The 14,859-nt window shown below is 40.1% G+C and overlaps 1 protein-coding gene across 1 annotated transcript in view; it reads right to left on the bottom strand.

The window, feature by feature from the left end:
* PRPF40A (pre-mRNA processing factor 40A) overlaps positions 1-14,859 on the bottom strand; it is a 31,630-nt gene that overhangs the window by 3,442 nt on the left and 13,329 nt on the right. Inside the window, exons 6-24 of the mRNA XM_077320018.1 lie at positions 13,567-13,644; positions 13,371-13,481; positions 11,452-11,572; positions 10,798-10,822; positions 9,525-9,821; positions 8,566-8,674; positions 7,926-7,990; positions 7,521-7,685; positions 6,763-6,871; positions 5,946-6,096; positions 4,974-5,107; positions 4,016-4,130; positions 3,783-3,874; positions 3,364-3,480; positions 2,335-2,472; positions 1,907-2,002; positions 370-456; positions 183-279; positions 34-95 (exon numbers count right to left, since the gene is read on the bottom strand). Coding sequence (XP_077176133.1) covers positions 34-95; positions 183-279; positions 370-456; positions 1,907-2,002; positions 2,335-2,472; positions 3,364-3,480; positions 3,783-3,874; positions 4,016-4,130; positions 4,974-5,107; positions 5,946-6,096; positions 6,763-6,871; positions 7,521-7,685; positions 7,926-7,990; positions 8,566-8,674; positions 9,525-9,821; positions 10,798-10,822; positions 11,452-11,572; positions 13,371-13,481; positions 13,567-13,644 — 2,169 coding nt within the window. The remainder of the gene's footprint in view (positions 1-33; positions 96-182; positions 280-369; positions 457-1,906; positions 2,003-2,334; positions 2,473-3,363; positions 3,481-3,782; positions 3,875-4,015; positions 4,131-4,973; positions 5,108-5,945; positions 6,097-6,762; positions 6,872-7,520; positions 7,686-7,925; positions 7,991-8,565; positions 8,675-9,524; positions 9,822-10,797; positions 10,823-11,451; positions 11,573-13,370; positions 13,482-13,566; positions 13,645-14,859) is intronic.

Raw genomic sequence — 14,859 nt, 5'->3', positions numbered from 1 at the left:
ATACCAAAAATCACCAAACCAAAGGAGACTTACTGATTTATGCCTCCTTTTTTTGCTCTTCTTTTTGTGTTTCTTGGACTTCTTGTAGCTTCTTTCTATTAATGCATTAAAAATTAAATACAGATTAAGACTCAGAAAAACCATCCCTGTTCATCTTCTTGTGGTGGGATTTCAAGACTTACCGGATTCAGCACTGGAAGAGTGTTCGGAAACTGACCGTGACTCTGAGCGTTGCCTCTTCTTCTTCGAGTGGCTGTCGTCATCCTCAGATTCTGAACCCTTTAATCAGAGTGTTTCATGTTTAATGCCACATTTGAGCCAACCCCGGTAACCAATTGCTTTGATAGGGTGCTTTGGTAAGGGCCCTACCGAACGAGAGCGAGACCTCTTTCTGTGATGCTTCTTAGATTTTTTAGAATGCTTCTTGTTCTTTGAATGATGATGCTGGCATTCATGCTGCAGAAATAAGAAAGAGAAACATTCATTATGCCTTTAGTGCGTCCTGGTACAGAACAAGACATCTCTGCTACCTTCATTTATAATCCACTTCTAAGGCTGTGAGACATATTTTTCATATCTGTAAATCGCATTGCATGCCTGTGGTCCCTGCAAGGTCCCATTTGTTAATATTTCTCCACTGCTCGACACTTAAAAAGCAAGTGGAACTACAAATACCCAATACCCTCACATGAGGAAAGACATTGGAGAGAGTGACTTCCAGTACTTTCAACTATGTGTTAGCTGAAATCTTCCCAGCATACCCTTCTGACTAAAGCAAATACTCTGTGATTAGGGAATTAAATAAAAATATGCTCTACTCAAATATGTGGAGTCATCCATTAAAAATTAATCCCAGTCCAGGGAGTTCCAGAGGGGGTCCAAGGCCTTTTCTGGCTTTATGGGCAACTGATTCCATTGCTCCCCCCTCTTGACTGTGAGCCAGCTTGGTGTGGTGGTTAGGAGTGCGGACTTCTAATCTGGTGAGCCAGGTTTGATTCCGCGCTCCCCCACATGCAGCCAGCTGGGTGACTTTGGGCTTGCCACAGCACTGATAAGTAATCTCAGGGCTCCCTCAGCCTCACCAACCTCACAGGGTGTCTGTTGTGGGGAGAGGAAAGGGAAGGTGATTGTAAGCCGCTTTGAGACTTCTTCGGGTAGAGAAAAGCGGCATATAAGAACCAACTCTTCTTCTCGTGATTTCTGCAACTGGGAAAAGGTGGAGCCTGCATGCCTACTTCCTCCTTAAACTGCCTCCTGTCCTGGTGGTGATGCAGGTGGTGATGCCATAGCCGTGTGACATGTCCCAGGGGGCATGGCAAGGAGGTGCGATCAGCTGACATCACTTCTGGGGCTCTCAAAACCTGACACATTATTTCAAGGGGCTCCTCCATGGTCTAACGGTTGAAAAAGGCTAGTCCACATTCTCAGCTAAACTAATATTTTAATGGTCATCCCACTTAAATGGGCCCACATGGATAGAATTTATAGCCAATGTTTCAGGAAGAAAATTACTTGCTTTCATCCCAATTCTCCAATTTTTGACAACTTTTGCCTTGCACCTGTGTGAACAAATTTGCAGGATGAGGACAGCATACAATCCTAGCACTACTTCTGTCTAAATGGGGTGTGGGGTGGAAGTGAGGAGGGCATTTGCAAATGAGTCTCTTCTGCAGTGTTCCTACATATGCCAGTATCCCCAGGGTGCAGGACTTTAGCTCCAGCAATCCTGGGGGTTGAATCTCTGCACCCTAGTGTTTCTGCATAGTGAATTCCCATTCTGTTACTGAGGGGAGGAATTCTGGACAACTTAAGGCATAACCATAATCTCCTTCCAAGTGATCAGATCAACATTTGCCTTTTAGAAAACCAGCAGATGTCCTCTTGCAATAAGACTTAGAACAGTTACCTCTAGTAAATAAATGAAATCTTTAAATATTCTTTTTCTTTCTGATTCTAGAGTGATGTCTTCAAATGCTGATTCTTTCACAAATCTTTCTCGAATCTATATATAAAAAGAGAACTGGTTATTGATTTCTAAAGGACAAAATATTTTTACATTAAAATTTATTTTAGTTTTTAAAACCCACATTTTATGTATTATGTAAACAGAGGACAAGAATTTTCATTTCATAAGCTATTATCACAACACACCAAATAAGTCTTTTTTTACAGCACTAAGTGTTAAGTCAGATTTTCATCTATAGTAAAATCGCCAGAAAAATCTGATCTATGTATGCAGGCCCTGATAGAGTATCTGATAGCATAATATAAACCTGAACAGAGTTTGCTGAACAAAAGAAGGCTTTCGTAGAAATTGCTCCATAATGCACTTACATCTTCCCACACCGCATCCATTTCTATGGGGGGAGTGGCTTGTTTTAGCATGCTCTTAAAAGCAGACTCTTTCCGTTTCATTTTGCGAGCTTCTTCTTTCTCTCTCTCACGCTCACGGGCTTCTGCCTTTTCCAACAGCTACATTTACAGAAATCCAAGAGACCAGTCATGACCATTCAATGAAAGACGTAATGGAAAAACAAGTAAACAAAATAACATACGCCAAAATTCATTTTGCAAAACAAGCCACCATTCTGATAATCACATGCTTTGTGTTTATCACTTGGTGAGTACTCTTTTCTTCCATTAATCTAATGCTTAGAGAATCCTAAAGGTCACACACAGCATAATAACCAGATCTCTTGTTCCTTAAATTCCATGTCAGGAAAAATACTCAGTAGTTTTTTTCTTTTTTTTGATCATGTAACCAGAAGAGTTCTGAGGAATCTGAAAACTTGCTAACCATAAGGCCCAAATGTTACACCATAGGATCATTTCTGGATCTTCCTAACAGATCCAAAATATTTTCCATTATCGATTTCTACTCGAGTCTACAATGTTGAAAGGAAGGTTGCAGCATGCTTATTCTAATAAAGGGTGGACACTTTGTGAATTTGCTTCATACTAACATAGAATCATAGAATCATAGAGTTGGAAGGGGCCATACAGGCCATCTAGTCCAACCCCCAGGGGGGGGGGTTAGTATGTTAGTATGAATGATGCAAATTCGCAAAGTGTCCGCCCTTTGTTAGAATAAGCATACTGCAACCTTCCTTTCAACAGGTCAGTTTTTAAGGCAGCCTTCCTCCTGTGGAACCTTAAGAACTGACCCATGAGGAAAACTGTCATTGAACTCAAATCTTTGGCTTGAATAACCCCTTGTACAACTATGAGATCTGCTATCCCACTGCCTGACCTTTTGTCGGTGTGTTATCAGAACTCATACTACCATTCACTTGGTATCTCAACAAGGCTTTTAAGATCCAACCCAGTGACCTTAATGTTTCCTGAAGAAAATTTTACACTTACACTATTGAAAGCCAGTTTAATATTTCCAGCATCTAATGTGGTAGCTCTTTTAGTTGAACTGATAACGGTGACAAAGTCTTCAAAGGTGGTATTCACTTCAACGACAAATCCTTTATCCTGCAAAAGAAGCAATGTTCATGAAACCAAGAGACACGGGAATCTCACGGTAGTGCTAATCCAGTTCTTGAACATTATAACATGATGTCCCAGTTGTTGGCCCACAATGCATGTGCAGTTAGATATGTTTAGAATATATCTGAAAGATTTTTTAATATTGCTTTTGCAGCTCAACTTTGGGGTTCCTGACTTCTGTTCAGATGGGGCTTCGGTTCCCTTTTTTGGTTTTGCATCCCACAATGCATTTAATCATGGTCATTAAAACACTTCCTCCTTCAGTTAAATACCAACTTTTTCCTCACCTTTAAGATGTCTTTAATTATCTTCTTCTCATCATGGTAGCGTGCTTTCAAATCTTCAACATAAAACTTGAAGAGGTCAAGTGCTGTTGAGCCTAATGAAAACAATGGCCGATGAGTCTAACCAAAGAAAAGCCCCTAAATCTACACTAACAGACCCCAACCACTGTTTACGGGAAAACATATATCCAACTGTGTGTTATTTTCAAGAGGTTAGAAGCCAAAAATATATTTACCAGGCTGACCAAGCATGTTCGTAAACCTGATATCGGAACTTATAGTGGGATACAACTCCATCCATGAGGACATTGAATGCAGCTGGCCATGTTCATGTAGCTCATCCAGAAATATCTTGGGGGAGGGGGGGGAAGAGAAGAGTGAAAAATGGGCAATTTAATGATCCTGTATTCGACGAACTGCAACTGAAAGATATTCGATCTACCCATTCTACAGCCTCACAGTAGCAAGAGGGCATGCCCCACCTCAAAAGGAGAAGCAGCTACTACTCTGATTGCTAACCCGCTATAGCATCTATTTTCACAAGACCAAACAGAGCGCAACTGCAAAAACATATAAGCAGGCATTCTGGATAGACTAAGAACCTTGAATCTAGACTGGTAAAGTGCTCAGCTGCTATTGTTTTGGGAAACCAACTGTTAGTTCGCAAGCAGGCCACAACGTTTGTCACAGAACAGGCTTCTTAGGCACGGTTTATAACTAAACAGTTACAAAAACGTGATCCTTCTGTCCTTGCCTGGTGAATATGTTTCAGAAGAGGAAAAGAAACCACATCTAAGTAAACATAGCTATGTTCTGCACAAGTATAGAAATACTTCTAAAGTGGTTTCATGGAATCTTTTACTACTGAAATTACTATTTGCACACTGAAGGATACCAATATGTTTTTACAGCATGGTGTAGTAGTCAGACACAGCAGGTTTGATTCCCTGCTTCTCCACCACATGCAGCCAGCTGGGTGGCCTTGTGCTCACCACTGAACTGGTAAAACTGTCCTGACCGAACAGTAATATCAGGGCTCTCTCAGCCTCACCCACCTCACAGGATGTTTGAGACTCCTTAAGGTAGAGAAAAGTTGGTATAAAAACCAACTCTTATTCTTCTTCATAACCTAGCCCATTCCTTATATAGCTGAAAGCTTTAATTGCTGTTGAAATTAACATTTTCCTCACAAACCTGGAAAGATTCTCTGTTTTTACGTTGTCGCCGCCTTTCCCTGAGTAAGCCCTTTTGTTTTTCTTCCTCTTCCTCTTTTTCCAAAGCTCTTATGTGCTCTTCAAAGCAAATCAATGCATCTTCTTTATCCATATCTAGAAAAGGCAGAATTTTTTTAAAAAGTCTAATAAAAAGCTAGTTGAATTACTGTTCTATTAGGGTTTTTAAATCTTTGGGAAAACCTTTGCTTCACGACTCATGGAAGTCCAGTTCGCTTTAAAGAAAACTAGTGCTTTAAAAGAGAAAAAGAGGAAAACCCATCATATGGACACCAGTATTCAGAGGGAAAACCTGAAGAAAAACTTCAAGAGAAACATTCAGGAGACCATATGTATTTCAAATTATCATGAGGAAAAAAATAGACCTTGCTAAATATATTAAGGAACCAGCTGACATTAATGGGATAATACAGCAAATATCCTTTTTGGTTCTATAGGAGTGTGTTTCACGTATTTCAATTCTTCCCAACATTTAGGTGGGTTCCCCCAAGCCGCTGAATAATTTTTGAGTACTTTTTATAAACAAAACAGAAGAAATCAGTATGGACACAAAGATCTTTGGATTACGAACAATCATCATATATCTCTCTTTACAAATCTAAAGTAAGAGAGCTCTAAAATAGTGTGTGAGCCACTGTAGCATCTTCCTAGCTGTCCTTGATCTATAGATTATTTCCCTGCTTACTTTGTTAAGACGGTACTCTTGGCCACTCTTAGAAATTGCAATGACAGAACACAGGAATTTCCCCAGGTCACAACACAGTTTGAGCAAGCAGTAGTTTCATGATTAAAACATAATGCCTGTGGTTAAGACAGCTGTAGTAACAGGCTACAAAGTTAGCTTCAGGATTTTAGTTGCTGCTGTCCCCCAATCAGCAATAAGCCTCAATTTCCAAAAACTGACAGGAATTTATCTTGGATATTTTATCCTTACTCTGGAGTTCTTCATCCTCTGCAAACGTAGGATTGTCCATTAGGTACTGCTGGGCCTCTGACCATGTGGTACAATAAGTAACGTTAGCCATGTTGTCCAGGATGTTTTTTAATGCTTCCCAGTTCCTCTTCCTTAACTGCTTGGCTTGCTCCTAAAAATTTAAGTCAGATAACAGTTTAATGGTCCTAATTACTCTGAAATGTTATCTTACCATTAAGAGCTTGAAACAAGTCCCAACAATCCAGCAAGTTTTCAGACTAGGTGAAATTCACCATATGGCAATGCTTCTTTCAGGAGGAAGGTATACACAAAAAATGTTATATTGCCCGAGTGCTGGCAGAATTCAGTCTGTACTCAAAGACTTCCCCAGGAAGGTTTAACTTTCACATCACCACGTCAAGGATTTTTTGTTCGTTCTAGGTCTATGCTAACTATTTTACAATGCTGCATGCATCAAGCCATAATTGGTCAAATTCTCCCATCCAAGGAGATGTAGTAATACATAAGCAAAGATTCATGCTAAATTTAGCTAGTTAATTTAAAGCAGCTGGTGAAACTTGCCTGAAATAAGCAAAGCATATATATATTTAAATCATCTTGTATTAAAGGTGAAACATTCTTACTTGTCAAGAATTAGCAATGAGATTTCACAGCCAAATCTAGGTTGCAGATAGGCTGTATTCACAATTAAAAAAAATTAGGCAGTTTTTTTACAGCTACCATGGGGAAACAGATTCTAAAATGATACAGTTTAAACCTCTCTAGAAAGAATAAAAGCAGACAGAAGAAATTCAGCATTTTTAGGAAGCAGAATTACTTTTTCTTTTTTTGACAGAAAAAACAGGACATCTTCATAGATTTCAAGACGATCACGGTCAGATATTGCGTTCCAGACCTCCATCTCTCCAAACATTTGTTCAGCTTTTCTATAAAAACGATGATAAAGAAAAAAACTGTAGGCAATATAGTCAACTTGATTAATCTTCCCCATTAGTCTCCCCATCTCTTGGGAAAATATGTGAAACAAGCTGATCAGATCTGATCATGCAATGGTACCTGATCTGTGTTTCATTATTACAAAATTAATATCTCTTGGCAAAATCAAAGAGGATGCATATGCTGCCATGGCAATTTAAAAAACAAAAACAAAAAAACCCCAGAATACTTTTAGAATTCCAGGTCCTAATACGCCTACATTCACACAAGGCCCAAGTTGGCAGTCAAAAACATTCAAATCAGCTTTAAAACATGTAACAGTCAAGATAGCAATCTCAGGTTGTCACCTGTCTTGCCTTAGATGATGGGGCCCCTGAAGCTGACTGTAGCAGTCAGGTAAAGTCCATATAGGGAAACAAAGAGAATGATTCCTCGTGCTGTTTCTATGTATTATTGCATCAGATGAGTATGAATATGTTTCCAATAGGGGGATAAACTCAATACATGTTAAAAACAAGATTTGTGATATTTCACTCCCTACCCTATAGTGCAAATCCCCTTCAAATGGAAAACAGAATTAGAAGTTCATATTTGATTTTAAATCCACTCAACAAGTATTGAATATCAGGTCCACCTTACTTGTATCTGGTTGTAGAAGTCATCTTTTCATGATTTTCAAGGAAACGTTGGAAAGATTCTTTTGCTTCTTTGTATTTTAATCTTGCTTCCTCTTTCTCTTCTTTCTCTGTCTGGACTTTGTAAGCATTATATGCTTGTTTTTTCTCACTTAGCTTTGCCAAAGCACTGCAAATTAAGGGGGGGAAATTATATGTACACAACAGTCATTACAATTAGCCATTTTCCAAAGAATAATATTAATCCACTATACAGGAACAGAGTTTCTAGAAGTGTTTCAAGTGGCTGCTTTTCTACAGGATGAAAATTACCGTTAAAGATAAGCCAACTTGATGAGTTAAAAAAGGAACAGAACATTAGTTTATATAAACTCCCACTGCGTTAACAAGAATTCAGAATAGATTATACCTGTATCTTGGATCATTTATGATCATTTTCATAGCTTGTTCCCAAGAGGCATTGGATGGCACACGCTGTGAAAATATTAAGTAAATAATGTAACTTCTGCAGTTGCTATTTTTGCATATGTGTCAGTACCCTTAGTAGATATATCTAACTAATATGCAGGAGACCACTGCCAATTTGACTGTTATCTAAAGACTATTTACCTAAAGAACTGTCACACTCATTTCCTATTGCTCAGTATAAAGACCACAATTTCCATAAAACTAGCAAACATAATATACAGGACACTTTCTACTTTCATGAGACCACTTCTAGCAAAGGAGTCTTTGTTGGTCTTAAGGTGCTACTGGACTGATTTTATCAGAAAACAGAAACACAGTACCCTTTCAATCCTACAATATTCCTGCAAAGCATAAGTCTGCTTATTAAAGAAGTGTCACAAAGAATCTTTTTTAAGCAAATCTAGACTTCGGCATGACACCATATACCAAACACAGTTGGCCTAGCATATTCTTTTCCCATGAGTCTTTCACTGTGAATGTTGTTCTTTAGCCTTTCTTACAAAAGTCAGCCATTTCTCCCATAGGGGATATTAAATGTGTAACTCGACATCTTAAAGAGTAGTGGATGGAATTTTAAAAACCTTTTCTTTCAACAGTTCTTTAAATGCTTGCTTAGCCTCTTCCTTTGTATTCCATGTATAGGTTTTTTTAACTGGCTGGGCTTCCTCCTCATCTTTTTTTGGGACAATACTGTAGATAGAAAAATAAAATATTTGTTAGTTACCTAAGCAAATACTGAAAGGTCTGCCCCAATTCCCCCCCCCCCCCCCTTAAATGGTAACACAGGCAGAAAACACTTGAGGTATACTTCGGTTCAAGGATAATCGGGATGGACAGCTTGTTTCTTACAAATACAACTGCATCTCTTAAAACCATGATTTTAAATCTGGTTCTTTAACATCCTAAATGTAGAAGGCATCTTATGTCGATAAACCAAAATCAAATAAAGTCACTTATGGTTCCAACAAAGCACCTTTGAAGAAACCAAGAGGTAACATCCTGGAATCAAGAGAAGAACATTTGCACAAACAGAATGGTCTGTTACAGGAAACTCTTTTAAAAGGAAGACTAATTAAATTAGGTTAAGGGTTTTACCCTTTAGCTGCAAGATGAGCTCTTGGGAATGCAGATCTACTACATGGAACATTATGAAGAATTAAAGTTTCTGAACACTTATGGAGGCTCTTTTTGGAGATGTATCCTTGCTACAGCAAAAAAAAAACCCCTTCCAATTTCCCTCCTCTTTTTTTTGTATTTCTTCTTTCTGTACTTCCCTGTAATAAAGGTGGCTTTATTATATTACTGTTTTCCCCACTAACCCCCAGGGTTCTTTTATGAAATTCCAGAGAATCTATCTATAAAATGTACATAAAGTTAAAGTAACTTACTTCAAAATTTTGTTTCTGTTTGAGATATTATTAAAATGTGGAATTTCAAAAGGCTCCCCCATGCATATTTTAAATGTGACACGTTCACGTGCTCTCTTTTTTAAAAAAGCAAAATGGGTCCCCTTATACAAAAATACCAAGGCACCACTTACTCTGTGGACTCTTGTTTGGGGATCTCTTCTACGGAGTTAGTGACAACTTCCGCAGTCTGTTCCTGCACCACAGGTGCAGCGGGTGGCGCCTGCTCATCAGCTCCAGCACTGCCTGCATTTTCATTTTCGACAGCAGGAGCAACAGCTGAGGGTTCCGATTCCGGGGCTGCCACGGCAGGCGCTGCTGGGGCTGCTGGGGCGGCCACAGGGCTTTCTGAAACAGCAGGAGCAGCTATTGGAACCCCCGCTGGAACGACAGCTGCGGACGATGCTGAAACCGTTTCTTCTGACGGACCACTAAATAAAGAAAGGCAAATGTAACTCGGAGGATCGACAGAAGGTTTCTCACACCATACACATTTGCTTTGTTAGCATATATCACTGGGGGGGATCATCATTCATTCACCAGACCTGGGGGGATCTTCAGGCATCTGGGCTTCCTTTTCCCCAAGGTTCTTCATCAGTTAATTAGAGATTTCAACTCCTGCAGCTAACGTCCAGTAAGTGGCTTACTATCGTCAGGACAGAGTCAGATTTTGGGTAGGGGAAACGTACACTGTTGTTCAGACACCATAGCAAATTAGGATTCACCATGGAAGTATCTAATCAGTGGATCATGTAACCCTAATCACACAAAGGACGCACATGAGCACAAACAATCTCTCCGCTACACACGGATTGTTCACACAGCAAGCCATGGGTAGTACCATGCCTAAAAGTGCTTGTTTCTATGAAGGGAGGGGGGCTGGAAGTGAGGAAGAAGTTTTCTGGTGCCTTTCCTAAAACTAACCCCCAAGTTTCAAAAAGTTTGGACCAGGGGGTCCCATTATTTCCCTGGGAACTGGGAGACCCAACTTGGAATCCATGTCCCACCATGGAAGCTTGATGGATGAATTTTTACCAGTCATGCATATTCAACCCGGCCTACCTCTCGGGTTTGTTGTGATAAAGAGGAAAGTAAAAGTAACGCATGGCTTTTTGGGTTCCCACTGGAAAGAAAGGTGGGGCATAAATGAAGTAAATAAATAAAGGACATTCAAGGGAAACAGTACCTACCTGCCTTTGGTGTTCTAATTATATATTACAAAATTACCTGAGAAGCCACCAGGCTGTGTATGTAAGCATGCTTGCATGCACATACACTCAAAAATTCTTCAGATCAAGAGGAAAATGAGACACTTAAAATGATTGACATAAAATTATTAACAATAATTTTTTTAAAGTTGATTATAAATCATGCCATTTTTCTCATGTCAAATATTTTAAAACATACCTGTTTTCTTCTGCTTTAATCATTGCTGTAGAAAAAAAATAAAGCTTATCAAATTCAATTTGAATAAAACTCCTAAAATGCTCTGGATACAGTATCAATAGCACTGGCAGATTAATATAACTATTGTAAAAGATAAAACAGTTTTCTACTGTCATTCATCGCCTATGCCCCTGGTCCCTACTTTCAAACCACATCAGTACTAGTTTGTACAATCAACAATGGGATTTTTAATTTTATTTTATGGGACTATCTGCCTACCTACGTACCAAATTTATGTGCTGCCCTTCCCTGCCCTCACAACATCTGGTGCCATGCCAGCATGTGGTCCAAGTCTGACCCAAAACAACTCATTAAAAATGTAATTACTAACAAGAGACTGAAAATCACATTTTGCCTTCTAAACACAAGCTTCAGGTCATAAGAATCCTGTGGAAGCCTGGGGGAGGGGGGGGACCCAGAAATATCCATAGATGCTACACCCGGACGAGAATTCTCAAATCCCCCCCCCCCCGGTAGCCCAGTGAGAGTTTCAATTTTGTTTGGCCCCAATACGGATTTCACTGACATGAGGAAAGACTGCTATTTGTGGACTACTGCACTGTCACCATGTGGCAACTCTAAATCAAGACAGAAAAAGAATTACACGGAAGTTACCTTCAAGATCTTCGAGTTCTTTGGGTTTTGCCCAGCGTGACTCTTTTGTTTGGGAATTGTAATAGTATGGCTTTCCAGAATCAGATTTATATTCCTTCCATGGACATTTCGATAACATTTGCTGAGGAAGAAATAAAGTTATCACCATACTATTTTGAGAATGCTGGTGATCAATACTACAAGCATTTGACAAACAGAGGTTAATGTCATTAGAAACATGGTCAGGATCCAAGGGGTGTACATGGGAGTTCTTTATAGGGATGGGCAACTGGATACATCCATTCTGCTATTTACTTGAAAACTACCTAGCTGGTATTCTAAGGGTACATCTGGGTATCCAGATTATATTTGGGATTCTCAGCAGTACTGGTATCTTGGTCCCAAATATTTTTGGAAATATTCAGGAATATCCAAGCCTGGCATTTTGAGGATTATGTTCCTCCCCCCATCTTCCTTTTAACAGGTCTTGTGGGCAACAAGAATAAGGGGTAGAAGAAAGCATCTCTTCCATACACATGGCACCACATCTAAGGGAGCCCAATCACAATTCTCTCACAGCTTTCTGACCATGGGCAAAGAGAGGATACATTCCTATCCTTAGTATACTATTCCTGTTCATACCATGCTGAGCAGAACCATAGTTCCCTCCTGGTATAAGGCTAACTAGGAAGATATGAAAACACAACTGTCCCATGCTTGTAAGAAATCGGTGCACTTCGTATCTGGACATGTCCTCAGTCACAGGACATATACCTCTCTCTCACTGTCCCCTCATGGCAAACTAAGGATGTTATGGATGGGAGTGGAGTAACCGGCGCTAGAGAGAGAGGCCATACAATGGTGCCGGAAAAGAAATACATGGCAGCCAACATCTCTACTGCCGTTGAGCAGCAGTCAATGGCATGAGACACAGGGATGGCTACACGGTGATTGATGTAGGCAATGGGAATGGCACCAATGGGAATGGCACATGGCTCAAGTACTTCACTTGATGGCGAAGGGTGCCTTTGGTATGGGCTCTGCAAGGAATCCCAAATAGGATGCTACAACTTTTGATTTCCACTACCTGCTCCGGAACTGCTAGAATCTCATGAGTCACTTTTTGCACAGTGTGAAAGCTCCCCATCCACTGCACCAGCAACAGGTAATGGAGGGCATGCCAGAGCCATGACAACTCAGCATTTGCTGGAATTCCACCTACATCAGGCTTGAGGGTCTGGTGGTGAAGAAGAATGTCCTAGCCAAGCTGATCTTGGACACAAGACACTGTACACAGGGGGTTGGAGAGCATTCAGCAACAAAGAATGGCTCACTTTGTCCAGACAGTGGGGGTCCCTCAGCCCTTTAAGGAATCCAAAGCTCTCTCATCTGACATGCAGAGTGAGACTGCTACCCATTACTCTCAGCCTATATTGACTCCTGGATGGTTGAGCACCTTCAAATGTTGGTGACTGGCTGAAAAGCAATCAGCCAAGCTTCCTCCCTGAATAATTCTGGAAAGCCCTCCAAAAAAACACTAGGCCTGAATTCCAAAACTGCACCTGGGAGCCCAAATACTGGTATTTATGCCCTATGTAAAATCCAAAAACTACTTTTTTTCCAGCTAGCGCCTACCTTTTTTCCTAGTCCTGTATATCCCTATCAAATTTTTCCAGGCTGTCCTTGTCACTCTAACGGGATCCATCTTTACCTCCCCTCCCAGCGAGTCTTAAAGGTTGGTGGACCCACAATTCAATGCAGCACCCAGAACTGTAGTTAGAATTAATTACCCATACATTTCCCCCGTACGTTAAACTGCCTTCTGCTTGCAGATATTCTTTGGATCACACCCAAACATCATGGCATTGTGTCTATACTACTCAACCCTAATTTAAAAAAAAACAACCACCAGATAGTTATATGTTTTTTAGCTTGTTTACCTCAGCAGGCGTTTTAAGATCATCTGGCTTTTCCCACGTAGACTGTTTCGTCTCATTATTATAGTAGTATGTTCGTCCATCTGGTGATTTATGTTCTGACCATACAGATTTCTAGAAAAAGCAGGCAGCATATGAAGAAATGTTGGAATGCATCCAATACAAAGCGCTAAAAAATGTTAAGGAAAGAATACGATACCTGCTTGGAAGATTCTTCATTAGCAGAATTGTTAGTTGTTGTAGGTTGTGGAAGAGAACACACTACTGGGGGTGTGGGCTACATAGAGAGAAAAGTACATTTATAAAGGAAGGATACCAGGATGCTGTTCTTAAAAGCAAAAAGGTATGAATTCAAACAGAATACTTTATTGCTGGGCCTGACCATTACGTGCTTGTTCAGCATCACATCTAAAGATGGCCCCATAGCCATAAGGAGCTGGTTTCGGCAAACTCTCTTCATCAGTAAATGTTTTAAGGTGCTTGGAAAGCTTTCCTGCCAATCTCATTCTTTAAAAATTCTATGTATTTTGAATGTGAATCTTCATTCTCTGTAAACATCTAACTCCGAGTGTGGAATTTAATTTAAAAAAAAAACTGACACATTACAAGGACTACTCAACAATCAAGTGGTAGCGAATTTAAAGTCAGTGGGTATTTTTTTTTTATGTTAACAGTATTTTCCAGTAAGCAACAATACTTGGCTCCTTTTTAACACCTTCTTCCCACATTGCCAGGCTTAAATTAAACCGGCTTTGCTTATAGCTATTTAAAGAATGTGATTGCATAAATGTTCTTGGCATATTTTAAAGAAGTAAACTCCTTCAATTTTGAGGTGCAATATGACATAAAGCCACTGTGCTCATCTGGGAGCCAACATTGTATTTTATTCTGATATACTTATTTAACTATATACAATTCAATATATGTGGTCTGGGCTCAGTGTACCTGAGAAACCGTCTCTCTGCTTACACCTCCAAAAGAGCACTATACTCTAGCACCACCAACTGGCTGGTGATCCCTGGCCCCAAAGAGTCACATCAGTCCCCAACAAGGGCTTTTTCTGTCCTGCCCCCACCTGGTGGAACAAGCTCCCTGATGAGATCAGGGCCCTGCCTGAACTTCCACAACTCCGCAGGATCTGCAAAAGAGAGCTCCTCTACCAGGCATTTGCTTGAATCCGACCAACCCAACAACACCCACTGGTCCCCCCACAGACACCCCCCTCCATGAGATGAAGCAGCCTGACCTCCCTGGGGGTTTTGTCTAAGTTGTCATTCTATTTGAAGCCGCTCTTGGATTATTGTTATGTTATTATGACTGTTCTATGTTTAGACTGTTCTATGTATTACCCCTGCAATATTTTATGTGAACCACCCTGAGCCGTATGGAAGGGCAGTAATAAATAAATAAATAAATAAATAGTCCAAGATGTGAACAATGTTATGTTTGCCTCATAATTCCACGTGAGGAAACTGTGTCCTCTTTTAACTGC

The sequence above is a fragment of the Paroedura picta genome, chromosome 2, assembly GCF_049243985.1.
Source record: "Paroedura picta isolate Pp20150507F chromosome 2, Ppicta_v3.0, whole genome shotgun sequence".
NCBI classification, from domain to species: domain Eukaryota; kingdom Metazoa; phylum Chordata; class Lepidosauria; order Squamata; family Gekkonidae; genus Paroedura; species Paroedura picta.
The sequence above is the reverse complement of the archived record's forward strand: the minus strand, read 5'-3'. Positions and strand labels throughout refer to the sequence as shown.